Genomic DNA, 24,806 nt, shown 5'->3' on the forward strand with positions numbered 1-24,806 from the left:
GTGCAGTTTAGCTGATTCCTTCGCCTGCCACCAATGAGTACCGCCCATCTAGACACCAGCGGCTGCAGCGATGCGAGCCCTCCCCCCTTGAACCCATGAGCCGTCACAATTCAGGGCCACTATTTATTGAAATAATCTATTATTTTCTCCTCTCGATTTTTTTTGTATTCAGATTACGTTTCCCCCGTCTCGTTCGTCCAAGTTCGCTTGGCGCCCTTGTACTCAAATGTGCGTGGGATGCAGGTACGATTTGCATTGAGTATTCGAATGCACCAACACACATCGATTGCACGATTCAATGCACGTGCTGTGAGGCCTTGAGAATGGACGCGTCTCGGTGCATGGGAAGCATCATGACACCCAGCTATGGCACATGCCACGTGTACGTTCCAGTTTACAAACATGTCATGCAACACCCAGAAATGTACACATTGGCTAAGTACAGTATTATCAAATTGTTTTGTACATCAATTAAAAGTTTGTTTGTTGTAGATAAGCAGTACCAGCTAAGTAGCGTACCCTTTTGTTAAAACCTTTAATCTTAAAAAAAATCTATTTACACGTGACCAACGCCAAGTTCGGTAATGGATATTGATTCGTGTGAAGCCGGCGTCTATGTAAGCACCGCTCTGCTCAACTACACGCAATGACTTTTGTTTGAAGTTCCTCGGGGCTGAATAACTCATGAGGATGAAACCATGCAAAAACAAATTCAGCGGTAAGAGCCACCTCGCCACTAGGAGGGGCCATATGCAGACTGGGGTTGGGGTAAGAGGACCGTTCACATCGAGAGACTGGAGACAAACACGAGAGGCACGTGGAGAGACACATAAACAGACAGACGTTTTGAAACAGAGAGGCAGACTCGTGGAGAAGGAGATGTTGAGAGAGACATGGAGGCAGCAACAAAGTGAAACAGACACGGAGCAACAGAGACGCGAAGACAATGAGAGGTGGCAGAATTGAGGATAACGATGTGTAACAAATTGTTTTTTTGTTCCTGGGTAGTGTTATTTTCCAATTGCTTATGCCTCAAAAGTACAGCAAATGGCTATTATTCTCCACAAACTTTGCTTTTGTAACCAGGAGTGATATTTTTAAATGTACCTCTTTTCAATGAGAAAACGTGGTGTGCATTTGTGTGATTCCTTCACGTAAAGTCCTGGTCACAAAATAAAAGTTTGTAGGGAATAATAACCATTTTCTGTACTTTTGAGGCATAAGCAATTGAAAAATAACACTTACTACCCAGGAACAAACATCGTGTTACACAGTGTTATGGGAGCCCCAATGGAATGTTTGGGGCTCCGTATACGGACTCGTGTTGGGTGCACGAGGCTAGCAGAGATGGCACTGCGAGTATCAAAGTCTTCGTGAATTCAGGACACGGTGCTCAACCGCAATTTCAGGTGACGGAAGCCAAAGTGTGCACTAGAGGGCAGCACTTCTTCACTGGAGGGGAAAAGGTAGCGAAGGGGGCGAGCGAGACGGTGCGAAGGCGAAGAGCGGCAATGAATGACACCGAAGCAGTGGCACAAAGGACGGAGCAAATATCAACATTGCCACCAACGTGACGCTTTCATTTCAATGTCAAATAATTATTCATTGAATGCAGTGGCCACCCAGAGGCCAACCACAAAGGGCACGTTCTAAAGCTACACGTTGACACTGTTATAGGGGATCCGTGAAGGCAGGGTATCCGCCCTACAGCTGCATTACCCGGCAGAAGTGAGGACAATGTATAGCGGCATGGCCATTGCCCTTGAATACGGTGGTAGGCAACCTTAACACGCAAAGACCTGGGAGAATGTAAAAGGTCCCAATACTCGCACGGCGCTGGATTATCCGTGTGATGCAATGCGTCCAAAGTGTTGTCGTCACAATGGCCCTCTTTCTTGCTTGCAGACTTCGCCACCAAGCAAATGGCACTGACGTGTAAACGAGGCCGTGTGAGCCAGCGGTGTCCCGCTAGCACCGGGCAGCCTCTTGGCCTCCCCGCGAGTTGTCAACTGTGGTGGCCTCCGCCGCCCTCCACGAGCAGACGGCCTCAGCCTGCAGAGAGAGAGACACTCTCGGAGCAGGACAGCCCCCTCCCCCTTAGCCCCCCCCCCCCCCCCCCTAGGGAGAGCATTGGCAATGACGACCGAGCTATGGGTTCAATAGCGGGGCAGGTTTGCACTCGTTAGCCCCGAAAGCGAGCGACTCCAATTGGAGCAGCCAGCTTCAAAACTGAACGTGACCGTTCCGGGGAGGAGGCGTACACGACCAGGTTGTGGGTTGCCCAGATGAACACCGAGACAGGGATATCGCAACCCAGAGCTGCCAATGTGATGCTCCACCAAGAGCCCACTCGTCCAGGCTGGTCGTGTATATGTTCAAACCATGCTGTTTCATGTCTAGAAGACCGACGGTCCAATCGGCTAAACAAATGTCATGTGGAGATACAAAAAGGTTAAGTTATGTATATTATAATTCTTGGATATAATTGAAACTTAAAACATGCGCTATCTCACTTAGAACACATTCACCTGCACTTCAAGTGACGTCCCAGGCGTCACAAAAGTCCCCCGCGGCGTCACCCAGCGAGCACTGCGTCCCCATCGTCACCCAGCGTGCACTGCGTCCCCATCGTCACCCAGCGTGCACTGCGTCCTCATCGTCACCCAGCGTGCACTGCGTCCCCATCGTCACCCAGCGTGCACTGCGTCCTCATCGTCACCCAGCGTGCACTGCGTCCTCATCGTCACCCAGCGTGCACTGCGTCCCCATCGTCACCCAGCGTGCACTGCGTCCCCATCGTCACCCTGCGGGCGGCGAGCACCGAAACCCTACGCCGACCCAGCCAGCTGACTTGGTGCGCTCACTCCGATGTCACGCCGATGCAAGCGCTTGTAAACCCCCAGTGGCCTTTAATGTCCGCGAGTCGACGTGCAAGTTCGAACCGCTCCAGTCGGATTGACTCCACTGGCCAAAGTGGGTTCACCACACGCGATGCCCTCCCGGTAGATTTCACATCCAAATATCATCGCCTGTGGCACAGACCTTTTCAAAAAGCACAACTAAGTTTTGCCATCTTCGGCGGCACTGGCAAATTAAACATTTGAAATGGGACTAATATACAAAATATCAGCAAACTCAAAACATTACACAATTATCAATGAATCGTACACACTGTATACTTCATTTAGAACCGCCTATGGCAATGAGTGCTTTTAATGTGGGTTAAGAGTCCATTGAGCGCGGTGGACGTTGTGATAGGGGGGTGCTGGTGGATGTGGCTCCTTTTGTGTGCCGCGGCCTCCTGGGTGGAGCTGCTTAGAGGCCTCCTCCGCTCCAGGTGCACAGCACCTGCATCAGGCCGCACAGCCACAGCGTAGTCCAGACGGCGCGTCCATCGCTCGCCCCTCCCCCGATCCCACTCCCTGAAAAGGTAGAACCATGCAATGGCACAATTAGCCAGGTCAGGGCACATTTTCCACGACGGTAGTCACCGCTATGCATACGTTACATTCAACGTGGTCTCGCCCTTTACGATGAACGCATTATCTATGCTCGCTATTCAAATGTCCACATGCAGAGGCAAAAAAAAACCCAGCTTACCTCTTTGCCTTACATTGGTTCCGATCAGCCGAGTCCCAAATATACGTCGGTGAAATTACTCCACTCATAAATACCAATGTTGAGATTGCTGGGTTGCGTAGAGCTCAGTGCTGGATTGGTGCCGCTGAGAATCCTGGCCTTGAATCCAGGCAACGGCCCGTGGTGGAACCGGGCGTCTAGCGTGGCGAGTAGACGGTCCCAGACAGAGTCGAGTGTGCGTGCTGTTGTGTCCCTGCTGCGTGCGAGGATGAAGCCACTTCTACAACACCCCAGAACGACGTCTAACCATTTCCGTGGCCGTTTTTTTTAAAATTCAACCACCTCGTGGAGCACAAGGCCCAACACGTTAAGCGGTCAGCAACAAAGAGCACTCTAAACAACACACGTGTGTGTGTGTGTGTGTTTGAAACTGAAGGAGGTGGCTCAGAACCAGTTCAGAGTTCACTGTTGTTAGCCGTGGCCAGGAGTTGAACTCGGGTCACTGTGTTCATCACAGCGCATCCCATGCACCTCTGTGCACCACAGCTCCAGCCCAATTATAATAATAAGCCCAACTAATGCACCATTACTGCAGCGACGTCTATTAATCGTTCCCAACGTAATTGAGGTCAAAGATGAACAGACGCGGCCCATAGTTGAAGGAACAAAATCGATGGCAACAAGAAACTCACACTAGCGCTAGATCAGTTACTGCTCACAGCTGGAACTGTCTCCACCTGGACTCTCCCAGAAGGGGACGGGGAGCCCCGGGGGCCCGGCTCTGACACTTCTCCCTCTCAGGGAGGAAAAACAATTCTTGGGCAGCCGCCAATTTTAAAGGAGCCCGCCTGCCCGCCCGATCGATCGTAAAACAATCAGCTCAAACAATCCTTCGAGTAATTTTGGAGAATGTAAAATACTATATAAGAAGACATTGTCTCCTTGATACCTCTGTCGGTTCACGTAAACATAAGAGTATTTATTACACAACCCATCAGCGACACGGTCTTGTGGGAGTGCACAATTTCATCAGCATTTATTCAATACAAGCAAACTCTGCACCCGTTTCGATCTGCTATTTGTATGTTACCAGCTATATAGCTCTTTTCTTTTTTAGAAGCGACCTGGCCACAAACGATAGATTAACGAAGTGGCTTATCGCGTGGACATTTATAGCGGCCAAAAACTGTAAAACGCGTGGTGCTTAATGTGGAGGACCCAGAGAAAAAAACTACAGGACCACGGGGAGAACATGCAAACTCCAAATATACAGATGTCAGGGGGAGCATCGAACCCACGACCTCCTGTACATCAGGCGAGGTGGTTAACATCCCGCCATCGCGGCACCCTATACATACAATGCCTCATAAGCAGGGCCAGGCCTGCTTGAATCGATTCTGGTGAATACATCATTTTTCGTTAATGTCAAAGTTAAGTCGATTAAATCTGGACAAATTCATAGACGGCCTAAGCGCGTCGCCATGGAGGATGGGTGGACCCGTGTTGTGTTCAACCGGGCGGGGTGAACACAACACCACACGAGACCCCCCAAACCCCCTAACTAATAGTGGCGCCATCTTAGCTCTTTAGGTATTGCAGTCACCGCGAACTGATGTGTGCCACGTATCCGCAAGAACGAGACGTCGTCTCGACTTGCAAAACATCACGGCCAGATTCCTGTTGCGCTTTGCAGTTGAAGACAGCGTTTTGTGCACACATCCTCGATAACCATTTCGTATTGAACCTCGTGTATTTTTTATAGCTGTTGAATTGGCCAAAATAGCCCCGTCGAAGTGTGTAAAGGGGCCTCGCAAAGCAATGCCACATTTACATCATTAGACCTCCTTTGCCAGTACCAAAATATAATAATAGGGTTTTTCCCCTTTTTCTGGCAACAAAACTGAAACCTTTTTACAAGGATTCGTGTCTGCATTAACCACAATACCTGCAGTCAAAATGCAACAAAAACATACTGTGATAATATATGCATTGTCCTTGAAACTCAGTTTAAACTCAGTTTAAACTCAGTTTCAACTCAGTTTCAACTCAGTTTCAACTCAGTTTCAACTCAGTTTGTTTAAACTCAGTTTCAAGGACAATGCATATATTATCATAGTGTGTTTTTGTTTGCATTTTGACTGCAGGTATTGTGGTTAATGCAGACATGAATCCTCGTAAAAAGGTTTCAGTTTTGTTGCCAGAAAAAAGGGGAAAAACCCTATTATTATAATTCCACATTCTGAAGGTGTGTTTATTGGCTGCACAAAACGTCACCGTGCCTATCAAGTGAGCACCTGGCTATGGCGTGTGTTCCAGACGCCGCCACACATCTTACAAATGCTTCAAGCTACCGATGCGTTTACAATAGTTTGAATGCAGGTTGATTAAAAGGAGCTTAGACATTTAAATCGGACTCATGGGAGTCATTCCACAGAGGAACCTGACAGCAGCAGAATCACACTCCAGCCTGCAAGTATCGATCACACGTTGTAGCAAAGAGCCCAGGGTATTTTGGCCATGGAAATCCACTGCCAATGAAGTTCATTTCAATTACATTTGCTGCACATCTGAGCAGCTGCACGACTTAAACACATTTGCAACCAATCAATTCAAAGCACTTCATTTAACCACGTGTGATCTCATGGTGATGATCTTTTAGCCGAGTTAAACAAACGAACGCTGTCGCTGCCGCAAATCCAACACCGGCGTCAGAGTGACCCTGGCAAGAGAGGCGATGCACCAACAATGTGGAATTCGGGGCTTTTAAGTCCAGCTGGAAAACCTAGCCTTGTTCATTGTTCTGTAGTTTGACTGGATGTTACCTACACCGTGAGTGACATTATTGGCTTTGATCGTAGTTTGTTCTCCATTTCATTTTCCGTGCGAATGTCGCAGTCGTTGTCAACTTTGCGTGTGTTTTTTACTGTCTCGATTTGATTTCGATTCGATACTGCTGAGTGTAGTTTTTTTTTAATGTACAGTGGTTTCCTTTTCGCTTTATAAAATAATAATTGTGTGTCAATGGGCTGACGGAATTTCATCGCCTGGGTAAAAGAAGGCTATCACATTTGCACTATAACGGTGTTCAACTTTGTATGCCAAGTCATGAACGGGAGCGCAAGATTCCATCCCAAGCTTCGAGTTATGACCGGTGGATTTTCCAACTAAATAAAGTTCCTTCCCTACTTTGATTTGTTTTTTTGTTGCTATTAATGAGCTGGTCAGATTACTCTCCTGGGCCAATGGAATGGGTGGACAGCAAAGTCTGCTCCACGAACAGCAGCCACTCATAGTTGACGGGTCGAGTGTGGGGATTCTGTCACAGCGTCCTGACCATGATGCGCTCCCCACCCACAGAGCCAACCAATCAGCCTCCGATCCATCTGACGTACGCATCTACACGTGCGTATGTATGCGAATGTGCAATTAGCGGGGACAGACATGCTATGAATGGAAGGGACCTACAATCCTCACAACTATTCGTCTCAACTGATACATCTGGCCGTGAGGATTGTTCTTCAACTCACTGGATGAGCTGACACAAGAATAATCAGCGCGTCAAATGCCTGAACACTTGACGACTCGTTTGGCTGTCGGATGGTGGTGATCTACAAATAATTTTGATCATTATAGGACGTGGCCTTACCCAAAAACCCATTGTGAATCATTACATTGGCTGCAAAAAATAAATCGACGAGCTAAGCCCATCATGTTGATTCACTTCTGCAATCATGCCGCCACCAGAACAGATATAGGGACGGACATACGAGCGAATGCGGGGGGCTGACGCCCGCCTTCCCGCTCCCCGCGAGTGGGCGGGGCGCGACGTCCACCTCCTCCACTCCCCCCTCCTCCTCCTAGTCGGCCGCCTCTCGCCGGGCCCCCGCCGATCGGGTGATCAGCCACCCCCCCCCCCTGCGCCAGCGCCAGCGCCCTCTCTGAGTGACATCGCTACTTGGCTGGCTCACCACCGCCCGGGGTCATCTCCGACACGTCCACGCCCACCACCACGAAAAACGAACGAGGTGGCGTGCACGCGCGCGCCCCTGCCGGCGCGTGCTTTACACAAAGGCCGGCGCTAATCAAAAGAAACGGTCTTTTTTTCTCTCTCTGAACTGAAGTTTATTAATGGCGCAAATACACCCTACCCGGAGGGGGAATATTTCGCGAGAAGAGCCGAGCCTAACTCTGCCTATGAACCCAGTTACACAAACGTCCTACCACGTGCCTCGAAGCACAACTCGCTGGCATTGCATGGCTGCTGTGAGCGGCTTGAAGAGGCAGGGCGACTGGGGGTGTGTGTTTTCGACGGCCCGGAGGTTGAAGGCAAGAGACCGAAGACCATCCGGGGCCCCCCTTTTTTATTCTCTAAACTTCAAAGGCCCAGGGTGACGTCACACCGCGCAGCCAATCGCGCGCTTACCTGCGCCCCCTACGTGGAGTGTCACGGAGTGTGCTGCTGCTCACCCATTGTTCTCCCGTGCCCAGTAGTTCTAGTCTACTGCTCTGCTCTTCTTGCCTAATATTCCACCCTCAGCCTCTCCCCCAATGTCGTGAATAACTTATTGCGGTTGGCCCAGTGAACTTTTCCCTTCTGCGCCCACAACAATTTGAAGCCAATTTAGGGGGCACCGCAATGTCCCCTGTCCTGTGGGGGATCGGCCAATCTCCTGGCACCGGGAAACCGTGGGACTCTCCCTCTAGGGGCCCTTCGGATTAAAACCCGATGTGCCAGGCAACCCCACGCTAGGACACTACGTGGGTGCGAGTGCTGCGTGTGCTCAGGGTGGGGGCCGGGAGGGAATCGCGGCGTTTGCAGAGTTGCTCCACGGTCGCGGCACCACACGTACATTCTCAAAGACACACAACGCAAATTGTATTCGGTTCACGTGACGGGGATCATCCATGGAACCCATTCAAGGCATGAAAATGCACGGAGCAAGCAGAATGGACGTATTTTGTGGCGTGGATAAAATGTTTAACAAGCCACTGTGCAGCAAACATAGGCCAGCGTCTGGGATGTGTTTGTAAACCTGTGCTTACATTCATTGCCAATGAGCTCAAAGAGGAGGCGGAGATTGCTTTTTGGAGTTGCCCATCAGACTCAACAGAATAACAACGGCGACTGCTGCTGCAGTCACACATTGTCTAAACCAATCAGACACAAGGCGCATGTTGCTTAGAATTCGTCTATGGGAGCAAGAGAGTGGTGAGCAGCCAATCCATTGCAATTATTTTTTGAACATGCACAGTTCTGACAATCTACTGCTGGATGAGGGCCTCCTCACGGTGTGTGGACAAATGGGTCTCATTTGACCATACTTCACCACGCTGGTCAGAGCGGGACAGCGATATCAAGGGGGCATAGGCGTGGCAGCACAAACGCTACAGTACAATTGATACTGCTGCTGTACTGCTCTCTGCCGCCCTTCACGAGCGAGGCGGTCACCCATCCAAACAAGATCCAGCTTGTATCCCGCTTAGCTTCTGATGTCTGACGAGAATTGGGCACGGTCATAGTGATTCAGTAATAACCGAATATTGTTTATCGAGTGTTAAATGAACCATGCAACGTATTGCACATGGAGAAAACATTTTAATGAGAGGCACAATATTGTGTAATCATCTCTGTTGTAGCGTGAAAGAGCGAGCGAGCGAGCGAGCACCCGGGGTGGGCAACATGCAGGGGCAGCTGAGATGGGCGATGGATACGTGCACAAAGAGCAGGGAGGGTGAACACGCCATGCATTGCACTCAAGTTCCACACTTTGAGCCCTCGGCGGCTGGGAGATGCATTACGCGGTGAGGAGAGGGATGCAGATGGTGCCGACAGCGGTGTCGAGTTGTCGACGAGTTTTGGGGTTGTTCTCTAGGCGTGTAATGACGCTTCGATGACAACAGATTCCATGAATCGTCGCCATCCACGGTCAAGGTTTGATTTAAGAAAAAAAAATCCGCGGTGAAAAATTATAGGCGGCCTCAACGTGTACGAATCAACCACGTTCGGTTCTAAGGCACAACAGTTTGGAGACTCAAGATTGAGCGGTGAATCGACGCATCGTCACAGCCCTGCTGCCCTGCTGGGCGCACGCGTCGAGGGTGGGGGCGGCAACGTCGGGCAGCGAGCAGTCGGTGAAGAGGAGCACGCGGGAGCGCTGCCGGTCCCCAGCACAGGGCAAGAAGCTCCGCCGAGGTGATGGGCTCATTAGGCCAGGCACAACAGGAGAGGTTTTGTAATTCAGATTTTGTAATTTTGGTGAGAGTAAAATATATATTTAATCTGAAAAGAAGACGTGACGTGCTCTTAAATGTCCTTGCGTTTGGCAATTTCCCCCACAGAGGTCACTGCGGGAATCGAAACGATGGCGTCGTCGTTCGGGACGTCGACTTCCAGGCTATCTCGACACCAGCTGCGTGGGATGTTAGTCGTCATTCAACTGGGAAGTGAGTTAATTGTGAAGATGGATGGTCTATGAGGCAAGCCATTAACATCCCTGGTTGCAAATGTTAGTGGATGGATTTTCCCAAGGTATGTTAGTTTCACAATATGATAAGTGGTATTTTTTTTGAGAGGGCTCTGTATACATGTTGGGAAAGTATGGCCTATTAATAAGGCATGAGTATTTTAGATACAATTTCAGATTTCACATTTATTTCCATGGTTCACATTTTAAAGCGTGATTTCTAGAATTAACACTTATAGGTTTTGTATTTTCAGGTCTGGCACTGTTAACAGAATTGATGTGAATATGAAATGTACATTTGAGATGTTTACCATTTAATATTATCGTCTGTGCTCGACATTTTTATATAAAATTAGATTCATAAAATAGAATAGCATTTGTAAGCACCATACGTAGCTAACCGTGCTAATCGGGGGTGTGGATTTGATTTCTCCAACTTGACCAAGACCCAATTAAGTCGGGACACTGAGAGATCTGTGGCATTAATAACATAAGCTATGTATAAATTAAAAACATGAAATAAATAAGGTGTTTTCACATTCATAAATAAATAATAACAGTGCAATTTCTAAATTATTGTAGATTTGTTTTGTTTCATTATCACCATCACCCATTATCAGTCCACTGCTGGATAATGTCCTCCCTAAGCCATGACCATCTTGTCATGATCCTGTGATGCAACTTTACGGGGGCACAGAGCCAACCTTCCTGGAGGTACCGCTCCTGTCCCATTAGCAGTACCTACAAGGCAGATCAATCGACCCCATTAGCGTTCAGATTTCTCCCATATTGCCCGAGCATGACCCAATCGATGGCGCATCAGTGGCTCAACTACCGATTGTCTCCAAGCTACTGCGGGGGCCGTGATGCAGGAGAGGCGATCGCTATGGGAGCTGTGGCTGAGTTTTCTGCAGAGTTTACAAGCTATAGTTGTGATCATACTGTGTAACTCTCACGCTGAAATTCTGCCTTGGATTAAACTAAGAAAGTATGTGTCATGCAATGCAACTCATATCTCGTATTGCTCCTCTGATGGATGGCATCGTTGTAGTTTATTAAAAACGCAACTGTAAATAAAAACAACTTAAAATTTACGTCAATAAGAGAATAGGTTTTCCCCTTTTTTCTGGCAACAAACAGGTGTTAAGATGTTATAACATCAAACTTAAACCTTTTACAAGGAATCATGTCTGCATTAACCACAATACTTGTGGTCAGAATGCAAAAAGAAAAAATACTCTGATAGTATATGCATTGCCTTTGAAACTGATTGGTCCACACCAGAGACAGCTTTCTTTTGAGCATCGTCTCAACACGGTGTTAGACCAGAGCACTGGCAAAGGAGGTCCCATGATAATGTCAATAAACAACTAAAAAGATCACAAATTGTTTGGTGTGATTGGACCAGATTTATAGTGTATGTTGGCCCAGAGGTAGAGACATTAGAATGGGCATTAACAAAGTATACAGAGCTCCTCTCAAAGTGTCGGCCCACTTGACTTGGACTGACCTTCCATCTGACCCGTAGCCACTGCCTCCTCGTCCGCAAGGTTGTTGTCTGGTTCTGAGAGTACGGTACATCACAGCGACAGGGCACAGTAGCGGAGGTACAACAGCTGCAGCGTCAAAGCAACCGGAGCACAGAGGAAGGAGACTCACAAAAGCACGGAACGCCGCATGCGAGCTGCAGAGCAGACTAAGACGAGCCTTGGATCTGATCTGGCCCAGACCAGAAAGGCAGCTGGCCTCTCTCCCCACACAAATCGTTCAGGGTAAATTGACCGGCGGTGTAGTTGGTCAAAATCTGAATGGTGCAGTTCGTGTTTCATGTAGCGCAAACAAGACCCATTAGTTCACGCTAAAACTTTGCGCGTGTATTGTATGTACCGTGGGTGGCCATCTCAGAGTTTACGGCTCGACGCAGTAGACAATGACTGGCCTTTCTGAAAGGCGACACTTTGCTGGCAGTGGTCACGTGTAGCGGTTAACGCACCGAGCTACAAACACGGCGACCCGGGTTCGATTTCCGCTCATGGCCACCGTGACAATTATCTGAACGAGTCCTGGGAGGCAGAGGCGGCCCGACGCGGTACTCGCCACGCATCCCCTCGCGTGCCGTACCGGCCTTCACAGGTGCCCGCTAACGGCAACTGCGCCGACGATCTATCGGGGGGCTGCAGCAGCGGACCTTCGTCTTTGTCAAGCAGTACGGGCGCCGCGTGCGAACAAGCTGGCCGGGCGGAGGGGGCGGCCCGAACGGAGCCTCTTACGGTGGATGTGAAGCTCGGTGCAGGGTCCCTCCCCGGAGGCGCTGAGAGCCTGCACCGACACCAGGTAGTCGTCCTTCGCGAACAGCCGCACTTTCAGCATCGTCTCGGTGGTGTTCACCTTGTACACCTTGCCCTTGGGGCGATCCTTGAGGTGGTACCGCACCTGCAGCCAACGGGGAGAAACGCGCGCGGCAATGTTAATGATGATGATGATGTTGATCATAGGATGATGATGTTGATGTTATTGATGATGTTGATGATGGTAATGATTATGTTAATGATGATGATGTTGATGATGTTGATCATGAGATGATGATGTTGAGGATGTTGATGTTATTGATTATGTTGATGATGTTAATGATGTTGATGATGTTGATGATGCACCAGTGCTGGACTCCAGCAAAGCATTTCTCCAGCGAAGCTGCGTTGCGCCCGTATGGTGGAGCAAGCTCTGATGATAAAAAATTCTATGGGCCTCTATGTAAGCAAGTCTATGGCTATGTGAGTCTATGGGTAGCTGTGTCAGTATACGGGTCTGCCTATGAGTCTCTGTGTGAGAATGAATGTGCCAATGACGCTGAAGCAACGCATTTCTGTCTCTAATATGAATCCAGTCCCATGCATTACCACCTGAGACTAGAAAAACCCGAGATGGATTTTGTTGCCACAAAAACGTGGAGCCAGTGACTCGTGTTGTCCTAGTGACTCGTGTTGTCCCAGTGACTCGTGTTGTCCTAGTGACTCGTGTTGTCCCAGAGACTCGTGTTGTCCCAGTGACTCGTGTTGAGTCATTAGTATTTCGGTCACAAGCTCCTTGGATGGCCGTCATCAATGCATGGACAAACAGAATATCTAATACAGACTGATGTCCGCTCCATGACCCCACTATGAATACTCTCAAGGTGTTATGTGTGTGCGTGGGACGTGCCTGGTACTTGATGACCGCTGACTCGTCTAGAGGGTGGATCGGGTTCCAGACAATGGTCACGATGTCATCCTTCAACGTGTATCTGACCTCAGGGATCTGGCTTGAAGCTGCGGACAAAAAAACAACGAGACGTGATTGGTCAAGGCCCCACTCTGTCTCGCTGCGGTGAAAGCCGCCTTCACGCTTCAACATGCGAAGGAATTCATGCAGTGGTGGGACTGACATATTCCTGTGGTGGGGACTCAATTCTGGAGAGGAAAAGGACTCATTGTTTCTCACAAAACATGACACCCAACGGGGATTTCACTTCCAATCTATCGTCCCAAACTGGAGCAGAGCATTATAAGTACAGTCATTAGTGGTCGCATCCCACATCTACGGTGAGGGCAACAAGTATTTGATCCCCTGCTGATTTTGTACGTTTGTCCACTGACAAAGAAATGATCAGTCTATAATTTTAATGGTAGGTTTATTTGAACAGTGAGAGACAGAATAACAACAACAACAAAATCCAGAACGCATGTCAAAAATGTTATAAATTGATTTGCATTTTAATGAGGGAAATAAGTCTTTGACCCCTCTGCAAAACATGACTTAGTACTTGGTGGCAAAACTCTTGTTGGCAATCACAGAGGTCAGACGTTTCTTGTAGTTGGCCACCAGTGTCTTTTAAACAGGTAACAAGCTGAGATTAGCAGCACACTCTTAAAGGGAGTGCTCCTAATCTCAGTTTGTTACCTGTATAAAAGACACCTGTCCACAGAAGCAATCAATCAATCAGATTCCAAACTCTCCACCATGGCCAAGACCAAAGAGCTCTCCAAGGATGTCAGGGACAAGATTGTAGACCTACACAAGGCTGGAATGGGCTACAAGACCATTGCTAAGCAGCTTGATGAGAAGGTGACAACAGTTGGTGCGATTATTCGCAAATGGAAGAAACACAAAAGAACTGTCAATCTCCCTCGGCCTGGGGCTCCATGCCAGATCTCACCTCGTGGAGTTGCAATGATCATGAGAACGGAGAGGAATCAGCCCAGAACAACACGGGAAGATCTTGTCAATGATCTCAAGGCAGCTGGGACCATAGTCACCAAGAAAACAATTGGTAACACACTACGCCGTGAAGGACTGAAATCCTGCAGCGCCCGCAAAGGTCCCCCTGCTCAAGAAAGCAGATATACATGCCCGTCTGAAGTTTGCCAATGAACATCTGAATGATTCAGAGGACAACTGGGTGAAAGTGTTGTGGTCAGATGAGACCAAAATGGAGCTCTTTGGCATTAACTCAACTCGCCGTGTTTGGAGGAGGAGGAATGCTGCCTATGACCCCAAGAACACCATTCCCACCGTCAAACATGGAGGTGAAACCATTATGCTTTGGGGGTGTTTTTCTGCTAAGGGGACAGGACAACTTCACCGCATCAAAGGGACGATGGACGGGGCCATGTACCGTCAAATCTTGGGTGAGAACCTCCTTACCTTAGCCAGGGCATTGAAAATGGGTCGTGGATGGGTATTCCAGCATGACAATGACCCAAAACACACGGCCAAGGCAACAAAGGAGTGGCTCAAGAAGAAGCACATGAAGGTCCTGGAGTGGCCTAGCCAGTCTCCAGACCTTAATCACATAGAAAATCTGTGGAGGGAGCTGAAGTTTCGAGTTGCCAAACGTCAGCCTCGAAACCTTAATGACTTGGAGAAGATCTGCAAAGAGGAGTGGGACAAAATCCCTCCTAAGATGTGTGCAAACCTGGTGGCCAACTACAAGAAACGTCTGACCTCTGTGATTGCCAACAAGGGTTTTGCCACCAAGTACTAAGTCATGTTTTGCAGAGGGGTCAAATACTTATTTCCCTCAGTAAAATGCAAATCAATTTATAACATTTTTGACATGCGTTTTTCTGGATTTTGTTGCTGTTATTCTGTCTCTCACTGTTCAAATAAACCTACCATTAAAATTATAGACTGATCATTTCTTTGTCAGTGGGCAAACGTACAAAATCAGCAGGGGATCAAGTACTTTTTTTCCCTCACTGTATTGTATAACAATACACTTGGAAGTTTCCACAAAGCAACACTCAACAACGTGAACCTTAGAATTGGGCTTCGCCTAGCGCGACATCTCAAGAGTCCGGTGACCGATTGTCCTCAGTGGGAGGCGAGAGGCTGTCATGGACAAGCGGAGAGATTTGCCACAGTCAGGTTTGTGCCAGGAGCTCCATCCCAAATGTGATCCCAGTGTTTCCATCGGAGGGGAGTGGTGATGCAGTGGTTCACGCACTGTGCTATGAACACCGTGAGCTGTGCTCAATACCCGGTCATGGCGAACTTTAGCGGTGAGTGAATATCTGAACAAGTTCCGGGCATTCCTTTTACCAATCCGGCACTCGCCAGCCTGGTGAAGTATGGTCAAGGTGATGCCTTCATCTTGCAGTTGATTGATAAAAGGCTTAATTTTATTCCAATACTGACCAAATGAAGGCCACATCGTGTCTTAGTAAATGTAACTTTGGTGTGACTTTTGGCAACTACCAACAGTATGGATTATCGCACCAAGGTGAAGAGTTTTGGCGATTTGTCCAAGATGTGAATTCAGCCCTTATTTCATGACCAGTACTACTATGCTCGTGCACCCAGGAGGGCCTTATCGAGTCTCAAGGGCTCTTCGCTCAAGAGGGTCCTGCCAAGTTTTTTTTACAGTTGAGAGCGATGTTGCTGCTGTGCCGATGCGTGATCCCAATGGTGTCGTTGGCAGGTAATTTTTCAGCATTCCGATGTTTGTTCCAAACTGGCGGTTACACCGCTGTGCGCGTGCGTGCTAAGCACCACGTCGCGGGGCGAGTAACGCTGGGCCCGGAGTGTGCACGTGGTGGCTGGGGCTCTTTACCGTTCTTATTCGTGTGGACGCTCGCGACGGGGCTCGGGGGCCCCACGCCGCCCGTGTTGTAGCCGCGCACCTCCACGTGATACAGCGTCTTCTGCACCAGGCCTGCGACACACGGAGCCACGCGCCTCGAGTCCCACGCGTTCAGTTGTCGCGCTCTTTCATCGCCCCGCCCCCCACCTCCCCCACCAACACGTCTCAAGTTGGAGGAGGGGTCACAGCGAGCGTTGGGTCGGTGGGTCGGATCGCCTGGCGCTGGAGCGGGAGCGGAGAGGGGGAGGAGGCGGGTGGACCAGCTCCGTCGCGTGGAACGCTGGAGGGCCGGTGGCATCGCCGGATCAGAGCGACTCTCGGAGCGGGAAGCATGGGGGACCAGAGGCCCCGGGTTGGATCGAGCCAAAGCTGCTGCCGCACAGCAGCAGCGGGATTTCTTCTGAAGTGGTAGTGAACCCACAGAGCTAAATTAATGGCGAGAATCCGGCTACAAATGAGAAGTGGTTTTATGGGACCGCGAAACCGATCGGAATGCACCCTAGCCCATCAGACCTGCGAATCTAAGCAGGCGTAAGTAGCAGAGCTGCGCATATCTGGTGGGTTACAGTGTGTTGGCGATGAGCCTGAATCGCCCCGCTCACCTCTGATGATGACACTGTTGGTGAACTCGGTCTGAACTCTCTCTGCTGCCGCTTGGTTATCCGTGGATTTCCAGTAGCGTATCTGCCCACCAGAGAGCGTCGCACACAGCCACAGGGGTAGAAACCTCCCGCTGAGTCTCAGACTCGTAGAGCCTCGGTGGTCGTTGAGTGTGGGGACTGTTGAGCCGGACGTGGCGCGGTACAAACGAGGATGCCGCTGTGTGCACGCTCCGAGTGGACCTCATTGGAGAGATTTTACCGATAGAATATAAATAGTTTCAAATAAACCGTAGTCACCTCCATAGTCACCCCACTCGAGTCAATACGAAGTGTCTGGCCTGCGTCTGTCTCTCAGTGTTATTCCCAGCATGCACCGCTTCCTGCTTCTTTGCACATTTAGAATATTTTGTTCTTCCCTGTCATTGTCCACGTGTCGAATCTGCGTAGCGCGACCATGAACGTGCCCTTCAGGCACACGGCCTACGTGACGCGGGAGAGGATGTGTTGAAGAGGTTTTTTTATTATTGAGCCAGCATCCGTCCAAACTAAATGCGAAATCTGAATTCCGGTGAGCCGAGCGTTTACCTTACCTCGTATCCCACGATTCGCCGGCTGGTGGCGTTGGGCAGAATGGGCTCCCAGGTGACTTTGAATTCCGTGTAATTGACGGCGCACGCCGTGCGAGCGATGGGGAAGGCCCTTGCCCTGCGCGGAGCCACGTCCGGCTCTGTGAACAGCGGCATCGTCGTTAACGTGGGGACGCCTCCACCCGCGCAAAGGTGCAGCCGTGTAAGTGCCTGCTCACACCACCGCTGGTGGAGGGGCCTCCACTAGAGTGAGAACCCTTGGGTATTTGGCTCTCCCTTGCACAATGACCAGACGTCTTGGAAGTGAGCGAGCCCACATTGTATCCCACCAAATGCAACCTGCCATCGTAGACTGGTAAACCCACCATCGACACTGCTGGACTGCTCGCTGGGTAGAGGCTGGGGGAGGTTTAAGAAATTCGCCCCCCATTGCTTGCACTTCTGCGCCGGGAGATGGAGTCGAAACGGCGACCTCTGGATTGCGAGTTCAGCGGTGCTGCAGGTGGCTATGCCACCGTGGCAGCTGCTTTCGTTGCTCAGTTAAAAGGTTAACATGTTTATTGCTGTAGACATCTATGATAGTGCTTATTGCTGTTCACATCTATGAATGCGCTTCCAAAGCAGTAACAGATTCGACCAGTTTTATTTGTCCATGCGGTTACCGGGAAAGCAAAACGAGCCTGGGGTTTCCCGGCCACACTCACGTTCCCATCGGCGTCTCCCGCCGGGGCTCTCCGTGCAGGGGCTGGGCAGTTGGGGCCGCCGGACCAAGACGCCGGCACGCGACGGGCGACTCGTTTCAGACTACACGGCGGGACCTTTAACGTCCACCGTGAGCCGGACGGCTCCGGGTATTTAAAGGCTAATGCACCGGCGCAGGCAGTATTAACCAGGGCGGCCTGTCGGGCACCCACCACGAATCCCCCTCGATAAGTGTCGCTGCGACTTTCTGGCCCAGCCCCTACTGGACACCTGCGAACGAGAGCTTCGCTAGATTCCCCCCTGCGGTCTGCGAAAAGTTTGTGAACGCGAAAGCGGCGTGCCGGCTCACCGTCCTCGGCGGAGTGCACCACGACCACCTGGCTGTAGGGGCCCCCTCCGTGGACGTTGCTCGCCTGCATCTGGACCTCGAAGGGCACGTACGGCTCCAGGCTCGCGTTCTTGTAGACGAAGCGCGACGCGTCGGCGTCGCCGATCACCACCGTGGTCCACACCTTGTCCGCGCTGTTGAGCGGCCGGAACCTGATGTTGTAGGTGAACCGATCGCCAAAGCGGTACTCCTGCTCCACCGACTGTGGGAGCATGGCGGGGGGGGGGGGCATGGTCAACGGGAGGGCGGCCCCACGCTACGGCGGCGCCGGTACTACACAGCGCTACCGACTCGTGCGAGTCTCCGGCTATCGCGTTGGGAAGTTCGCCAGCGTTGTTTCAAGCTTGACTCTGCCGATGAGACACTGCATGGCAAAACCGGTCCAGAGACCAGCTTGTATTGAACCCTAAAGCTGCTGAAATGATGCGCTCCGCAGAAGGCACTGTGGCTGATGGAATGTGTAAATAAAATATAAAATCCTACAAAATCATCGCCGCACGTTTTGGTATTTTTCCTTCCGCATTTCCCCCCTTGCAAGAGAGACTTGTGCTGCAGCGGGGTTTCGCTTGGTTGGACCGTGGTAACCACCAAGAGCAGCCTCCGGTTTTCCAGCTCGGAACACGGCAACAAAACGGCGTCACCGGTTTACGGGGAAATTGATGGCATCGTTCCCACACGCAAAACGCGCCTGAGCCACGTCACAGCCCCGGTACGCACGATCAGTCACGTGCTGTCCCTGGCACACGCACCGCATCACAACACCGCAAATGGATGCTTGTGCCTCATAATGTCCACGCTTGGCTATGGGGGCGTTAAGAAGGGGTGTTCGAGTCGAGGCGAGAGTTTATTTGTTGAGCCCAAGGTGGGAACGAGAGAGACCAAGGAGAGCGTTATTTTCCAGAGTGACATAGGTCACAACAGCGAAACAAATACAGTAAAACCTTGGATTACGAGCATAATATTCGTTCTGGAAACGTGTTTGTAATCCAAAGCACTCGTATATCAAAGCACTCGTATATCAGTTGTGATCACGTGACACTCGCTGACCAAGTTACTCGCAATCCAAGATTTTACTGTATAATAAAGCATAGCGATAGAGCGAATGGAAATCAGGGCAAAAGCAACCGCGTCGCATGGGAAATCCTAACATACTACACAAACATAAATCAACATTGAACAATACATTCCATGGAATGTAAGCAGTCTCGGGCAGATTGTTTTTAGACTCATCGTTGTACAGTCCTTGAGGTACGTGAACATTAAACAGATGTAGGGTGACTCGCACAAACATGCCAAAAGACAAGGATGGGTGAGACGATGTGTCTCCGCACTCAATCAAGTATTGGGCAGTGTTTATCTACAGTCTTGGCCATGAGCTTGTTGTGATGGAAATTCTATATTCCTATGACAGGGGCCAGAATATCTTTGGAAACTACATTTTAAACGGAAAAAAATATGCATCGCCCTCGACGGCCAGCAGGGAGGGTCGATTATAAGCAACGACGCATACTCATGAAGGACCCACAGTACCGGAGTCTCATTCCGACGATGTTTCCTGCCAGGATTAATCTCTCTTGCAGTGAGGTAACGGGGCAGAGCTCTACTCTGTATCGGGCGTTTGCTGTGAAGCACAGTTGGGAATGTAGAAGGCCCTTCACAGCTCCGCCACCTGGATTTTCCATTTATAGAACTGGGGAAGTCTGATTTGGAGATAGCAGAAGGGCACCCATTCCGTGCTCACCCCATCCAGGATAATGCAACAGCGGAGATTCTATTTGGAGGACCGGGGCTCGGTGATTTGTTTTGAGAGCAAGCGGCCGTAATCACGGACTCATCCCCAAATGCAAACAGAAATGCCCCGCTTGCAGCGGAGACAGTTGCGTCTCATCATCGCCCGAGCGAGGAAGCCGCCCAGGCTGCCCCTGCATTTCCAACTGGACCTTGCTGTCCAGCCAAATACCCATCACAATGGAATCACCAATGAAATGAATGTTCTTAATTCTAAGAGGTAAAGATGTAACGAGGATTCATAATTTCTTTGGAGCAAGTAACCACTGAAATAACTCCTGAAGGCAGTGGCGACGTGGTGGTGGTGGCGCGGTGGTGGTGTAGTGCTGATGGCGCAGTGGTGGTGGTGTAGTGTTGATGGCGCGGTGTTGGTGGTGCAGTGGTGGTGGTGTAGTGGTGATGGCACGGTGGTGCAGTGGTGGTAGTGGCGCGGTGGTGGTGGCGCAATGGTGGTGCTGGCTCTGTGGTGGTGGTGTAGTGGTGATGGCGCGGTGGTGGTGGTGGTGCAGTGGTGGTGGCATAGTGGTGGATAGTGATGCAGTGGTGGTGGTGGCACAGTGGTGGTGGCGTAGTGGTGGTGCAGTGGTGGTGGTGGTGCAGTGGTGGTGGTGTGCACAGCTTTCTAAATAGGAGACTGCTCGAGTAAAAATCCTGGCCAGGGATTGATCCAGACGTCAAATTCCTCTCGGAGATGTTTTTGCAATCACTTTTGCAGAAAGTCAACAGACAGTGGTCATCCTAGAGATAGACTCTGCCATGGGAATGTCGAATTTGCACTCCTGGCTCATGGTGAGTTTGTCAAGGAAAAAAGAGTTGTGCCCTGATAGCAAATACAGCATTGCTTTTAGGTACGGCGGAGGAATGATGAAGTCGATATTCTTCAGGAATACACAGGAATGAAAATGCAGGCATTACTACAGGGCCCAACACCCCTATGGGTGCTTTCAGGATTAAGATGAATCGAATGTTGCACGTGAATGTTCACACGAGTGTTTTAGCCACTACTGCCTGATTTCTAGCCAACTACTGCCTGATTTCTAGCCACTACTGCCTAATTTCTAGCCACTATTGCGTCGTTGTGCTCCAACGAAGAAGCATGCCGAACACAACCACGGCACGGAGCAGAGAAGAGAGAACGCCTCGTCACATCGCAGCGGTCGACAGCTGCACATTGGTCGCAGAAAATGGACAAAGGTAGCAGGAGGCAAAATCGGTGAAATGCAACGCGTTGACACGATGACAGCTGCGAGGCGGCCGGGTGGCCCAGACGTCAGAGCGTTGAGCTGGCACCGCTGAGATGCTGGGTTTCCATCGAGGCAGCCGCCCGCGGCTAAAACCGCCGGGTTCTCAGGTGAAGCGACTTGATGGCCTCAGCGTTGTCACGAGAAAACCGTCGCTTGGAATAAGCTGTTGCTCTTAATTGAGCTGAATTGCAGCGCTGTCGTGCAATTACCATTACTGTCATATACACAGCAGGTGGGAAAGTGCTGCCCTCCACTGTGCGGAGAAGAGGATCACCGGGAGGGATCTCAGAGGTAGCTCTGTTATATCCACTTATGTCGGCTGCTGTCTAGCGAGAAGGGTTCCTCTGCTCTGTGTCGTCTCGCGGGCACGACGACAACAACGATAGCACTGGGAGAACGCGGCACGCAAGCGCCGCTGGCTGCAGAGGGGAGACCCGGGGGGCGGCCGGGCCCGGGCGAGGGGGGGAGGGGGAGGGTGGCGCCGCGCGAGCCGCGAACCTTCCACGTGATGGTGAGCTCCCGGTGGACGCCCCCGCCTCCTCCGATCTTCGAGGGCACGATGGTGGGAACTGCGTCGCCACATCCATCCACGCAAGGATTAATCACCCACACTCGGCGTGGAGGGCCGCGCGCGTGGATGGGGTAAGCAACGTGGAGGCTCAGAATATATATATTTTTTTATCAAGAAGGCAATCAGGAAAAGCAAGTTGTGATGGTTGTTGACATTTGCAGGATGGAGGGCAGGTCACTGAAACGGGCAAAGGGGCGACATCACAGAGGTGGGTGACGGCCAAGGGGATGACCTGAAGCCAGACGGTGGTGGTGGTGAGGCTCTGGGAGTTGACCTCGGAGGCTACCTGCCGACCAGGCAAAGGGTGTGGGGTGTGGTTGAGTGTGGAGTCTGGTTGAGTGTGGGGTCTGGCTGAGTGTGGGGTCTGGCTGAGTGTGAGGTCTGGTTGAGTGTGGGGTCTGGTTGAGTGTGGGGTCTGGTTGAGTGTGGAGTCTGGTTGAGTGTGGGGTCTGGCTGAGTGTGGGGTCTGGCTGAGTGTGGGGTCTGGCTGAGTGTGGGGTCTGGCTGAGTGTGGGGTCTGGTTGAGTGTGGGGTCTGGCTGAGTGTGGGGTCTGGCTGAGTGTGGGGTCTGGCTGAGTGTGGGGTCTGGCTGAGTGTGGGGTCTGGCTGAGTGTGAGGTCTGGCTGAGTGTGGGGTCTGGCTGAGTGTGGGGTCTGGCTGAGTGTGGGGTCTGGTTGAGTGTGGGGTCTGGCTGAGTGTGGGGTCTGGCTGAGTGTGGGGTCTGGCTGAGTGTGGAGTCTGGCTGAGTGTGGGGTCTGGCTGAGTGTGATGTCTGGCTGAGTGTGGGGTCTGGTTGAGTGTGGGGTCTGGCTGAGTGTGGGGTCTGTCTGAGTGTGGAGTCTGGCTGAGTGTGGAGTCTGACTAAGTGTGGAGTCTGGTTGAGTGTGGGGTCTGGTTGAGTGTGGGGTCTGGCTGAGTGTGGGGTCTGGTTGAGTGTGGGGTCTGGCTGAGTGTGGGGTCTGGCTGAGTGTGGGGTCTGGCTGAGTGTGGGGTCTGGCTGAGTGTGGAGTCTGGTTGAGTGTGGGGTCTGGCTGAGTGTGGAGTCTGGCTGAGTGTGGGGTCTGGCTGAGTGTGATGTCTGGCTGAGTGTGGGGTCTGGTTGAGTGTGGGGTCTGGTTGAGTGTGGGGTCTGGCTGAGTGTGGAGTCTGGCTGAGTGTGGGGTCTGGCTGAGTGTGATGTCTGGCTGAGTGTGGGGTCTGGTTGAGTGTGGGGTCTGGCTGAGTGTGGGGTCTGTCTGAGTGTGGAGTCTGGCTGAGTGTGGAGTCTGACTAAGTGTGGAGTCTGGTTGAGTGTGGGGTCTGGCTGAGTGTGGAGTCTGGCTGAGTGTGAGGTCTGGCTGAGTGTGGGGTCTGGTTGAGTCACCCTCGGAAGACCCCAAGGGAGACCCCGAGACCCACAGTTGGGGATGCGCTGCACTGGAGCGGACGGCACGAGGGCAACGTGCGACAGAGAAGGGGAGGAGGATGACGACGACGACGATGATGACGACGACGACGACGACGATGATGACGATGATGATGACGACGACGATGATGACGACGACGATGACGACGATTGGTAACGACTGATGAATGATGATGGATGACCATGAATGCTTGTGATGGTGACGATGATTGGTTACGTTGGTGATGGAGATGACAAATTGGAATGGATGATTATTATTGTTACCTATTATTATTACTACGCGTGTTAGGAAAGCCTCATTGAGTCCTTCCCATTTGTCTTCCAGTAGGGGGTGATGTTGCTGCGGTGTGTCAGCAAAATGTAGCAGTTTACCGGAACATTTTCATCATTTGGATGTTTGGCCAATAGCAGTTAGATCGTGTGTGTTTTCTTAGCTATGAAAGGAAACCTAGAAAACCTGGAGGAAATCCACGAAGAACAGGGGGAGAACATAGGAACTCTACACAGGAAGGAAATCAAACTTAGCGACTCTTGCTGTAAGGCACAATGCACAAGTGTTATTAGTGCTGCCCAAAGTGAAAAATTGGAGATGGGGACGATTTAAAATTAGTTGATGGCAATGGATGTTGGTGACTTGTTGGAAGTGATGATGATGGTGATGATGAGCGTTGAGGGAGGACAGTGATGATGAGGATCACGGTAACTACAATAATGGGAGTGGTAACGTGAAATGGAGAGATTTACTAAGAGAGAGATGCAGAGAAACATGAAGAAGCACAGATATACAGAGACAGGGAGGCAGAGATACACAGAAAAAATATACACAGGGTCATAAAGAGAGAGAGATAGGCAAAGAGGAGGACCCAGAACAGGTACAGATATCAATGACCAGCCGATGTTACCGTGGCTGTGAATCACACCGAGAACATTAGGTTCATGGTGGAGCGTGGTAAACAACACATCTCTGCCGCTTTCCACACATACACACAACGGAGATACATGTTCCACACATCCTAACTCTTACGCGCCTATTATCCACACTCTACTGTTAATCACACTATTATCCACGTGACTATCCACCACGCTCCGTCCACCACGCTCCGTCCACCACGCGCCCACCTGCGCCCGGCGTGCGTATGCGCTGCGACGGCTGGCTGGGGTTTCCGCGGCCGCAGGCGTTGTGCGCCACCACCTTGAACTCGTACTCCACCCACGGCTTGAGGTCCCCCACCACGGCGCTCTCCCTGTCCCCCTCGATGTTGCGGGGCTCTGCGAGGGAGCGGCGGCGGCGGCGCCGGTGGCGTCAGCGGCCCGCGCCGTGCGATTCGAACGACCGCGGGCCCGGCCGTCCGCGGTTC

General features: G+C 51.1%; 1 protein-coding gene across 7 annotated transcripts in view; it reads right to left on the reverse strand.

The window, feature by feature from the left end:
• Positions 1 to 2,107: 2,107 nt before the first annotated feature.
• Positions 2,108 to 24,806, reverse strand: part of LOC116952791 (contactin-2-like) — a 353,699-nt gene continuing 331,000 nt past the window's right edge. For 5 of the 7 annotated variants that reach the window (XM_032972435.2, XM_076074531.1, XM_032972436.2 and 2 more), the window contains exons 17-26: positions 24,568 to 24,717; positions 21,971 to 22,041; positions 18,402 to 18,642; positions 17,354 to 17,490; positions 16,764 to 16,845; positions 16,132 to 16,233; positions 13,242 to 13,348; positions 12,314 to 12,476; positions 11,554 to 11,607; positions 2,108 to 3,422 (exon numbers count right to left, since the gene is read on the reverse strand). In XM_032972435.2, coding sequence (XP_032828326.2) covers positions 3,316 to 3,422; positions 11,554 to 11,607; positions 12,314 to 12,476; positions 13,242 to 13,348; positions 16,132 to 16,233; positions 16,764 to 16,845; positions 17,354 to 17,490; positions 18,402 to 18,642; positions 21,971 to 22,041; positions 24,568 to 24,717 — 1,214 coding nt within the window. In that variant the 3' untranslated portion in view covers positions 2,108 to 3,315. Of the gene's footprint in view, positions 3,423 to 4,555; positions 11,608 to 12,313; positions 12,477 to 13,241; positions 13,349 to 16,131; positions 16,234 to 16,763; positions 16,846 to 17,353; positions 17,491 to 18,401; positions 18,643 to 21,970; positions 22,042 to 24,567; positions 24,718 to 24,806 lie in introns of those variants that run through there. The other 2 variants (XM_076074532.1, XM_076074533.1) reach the window with 2 other exon arrangements.

The sequence above is a fragment of the Petromyzon marinus genome, chromosome 48 (assembly GCF_048934315.1).
Source record: "Petromyzon marinus isolate PM22_M1 ecotype Great Lakes invasive population chromosome 48, UKy_Petmar_22M1.pri1.0, whole genome shotgun sequence".
NCBI lineage: Eukaryota > Metazoa > Chordata > Hyperoartia > Petromyzontiformes > Petromyzontidae > Petromyzon > Petromyzon marinus.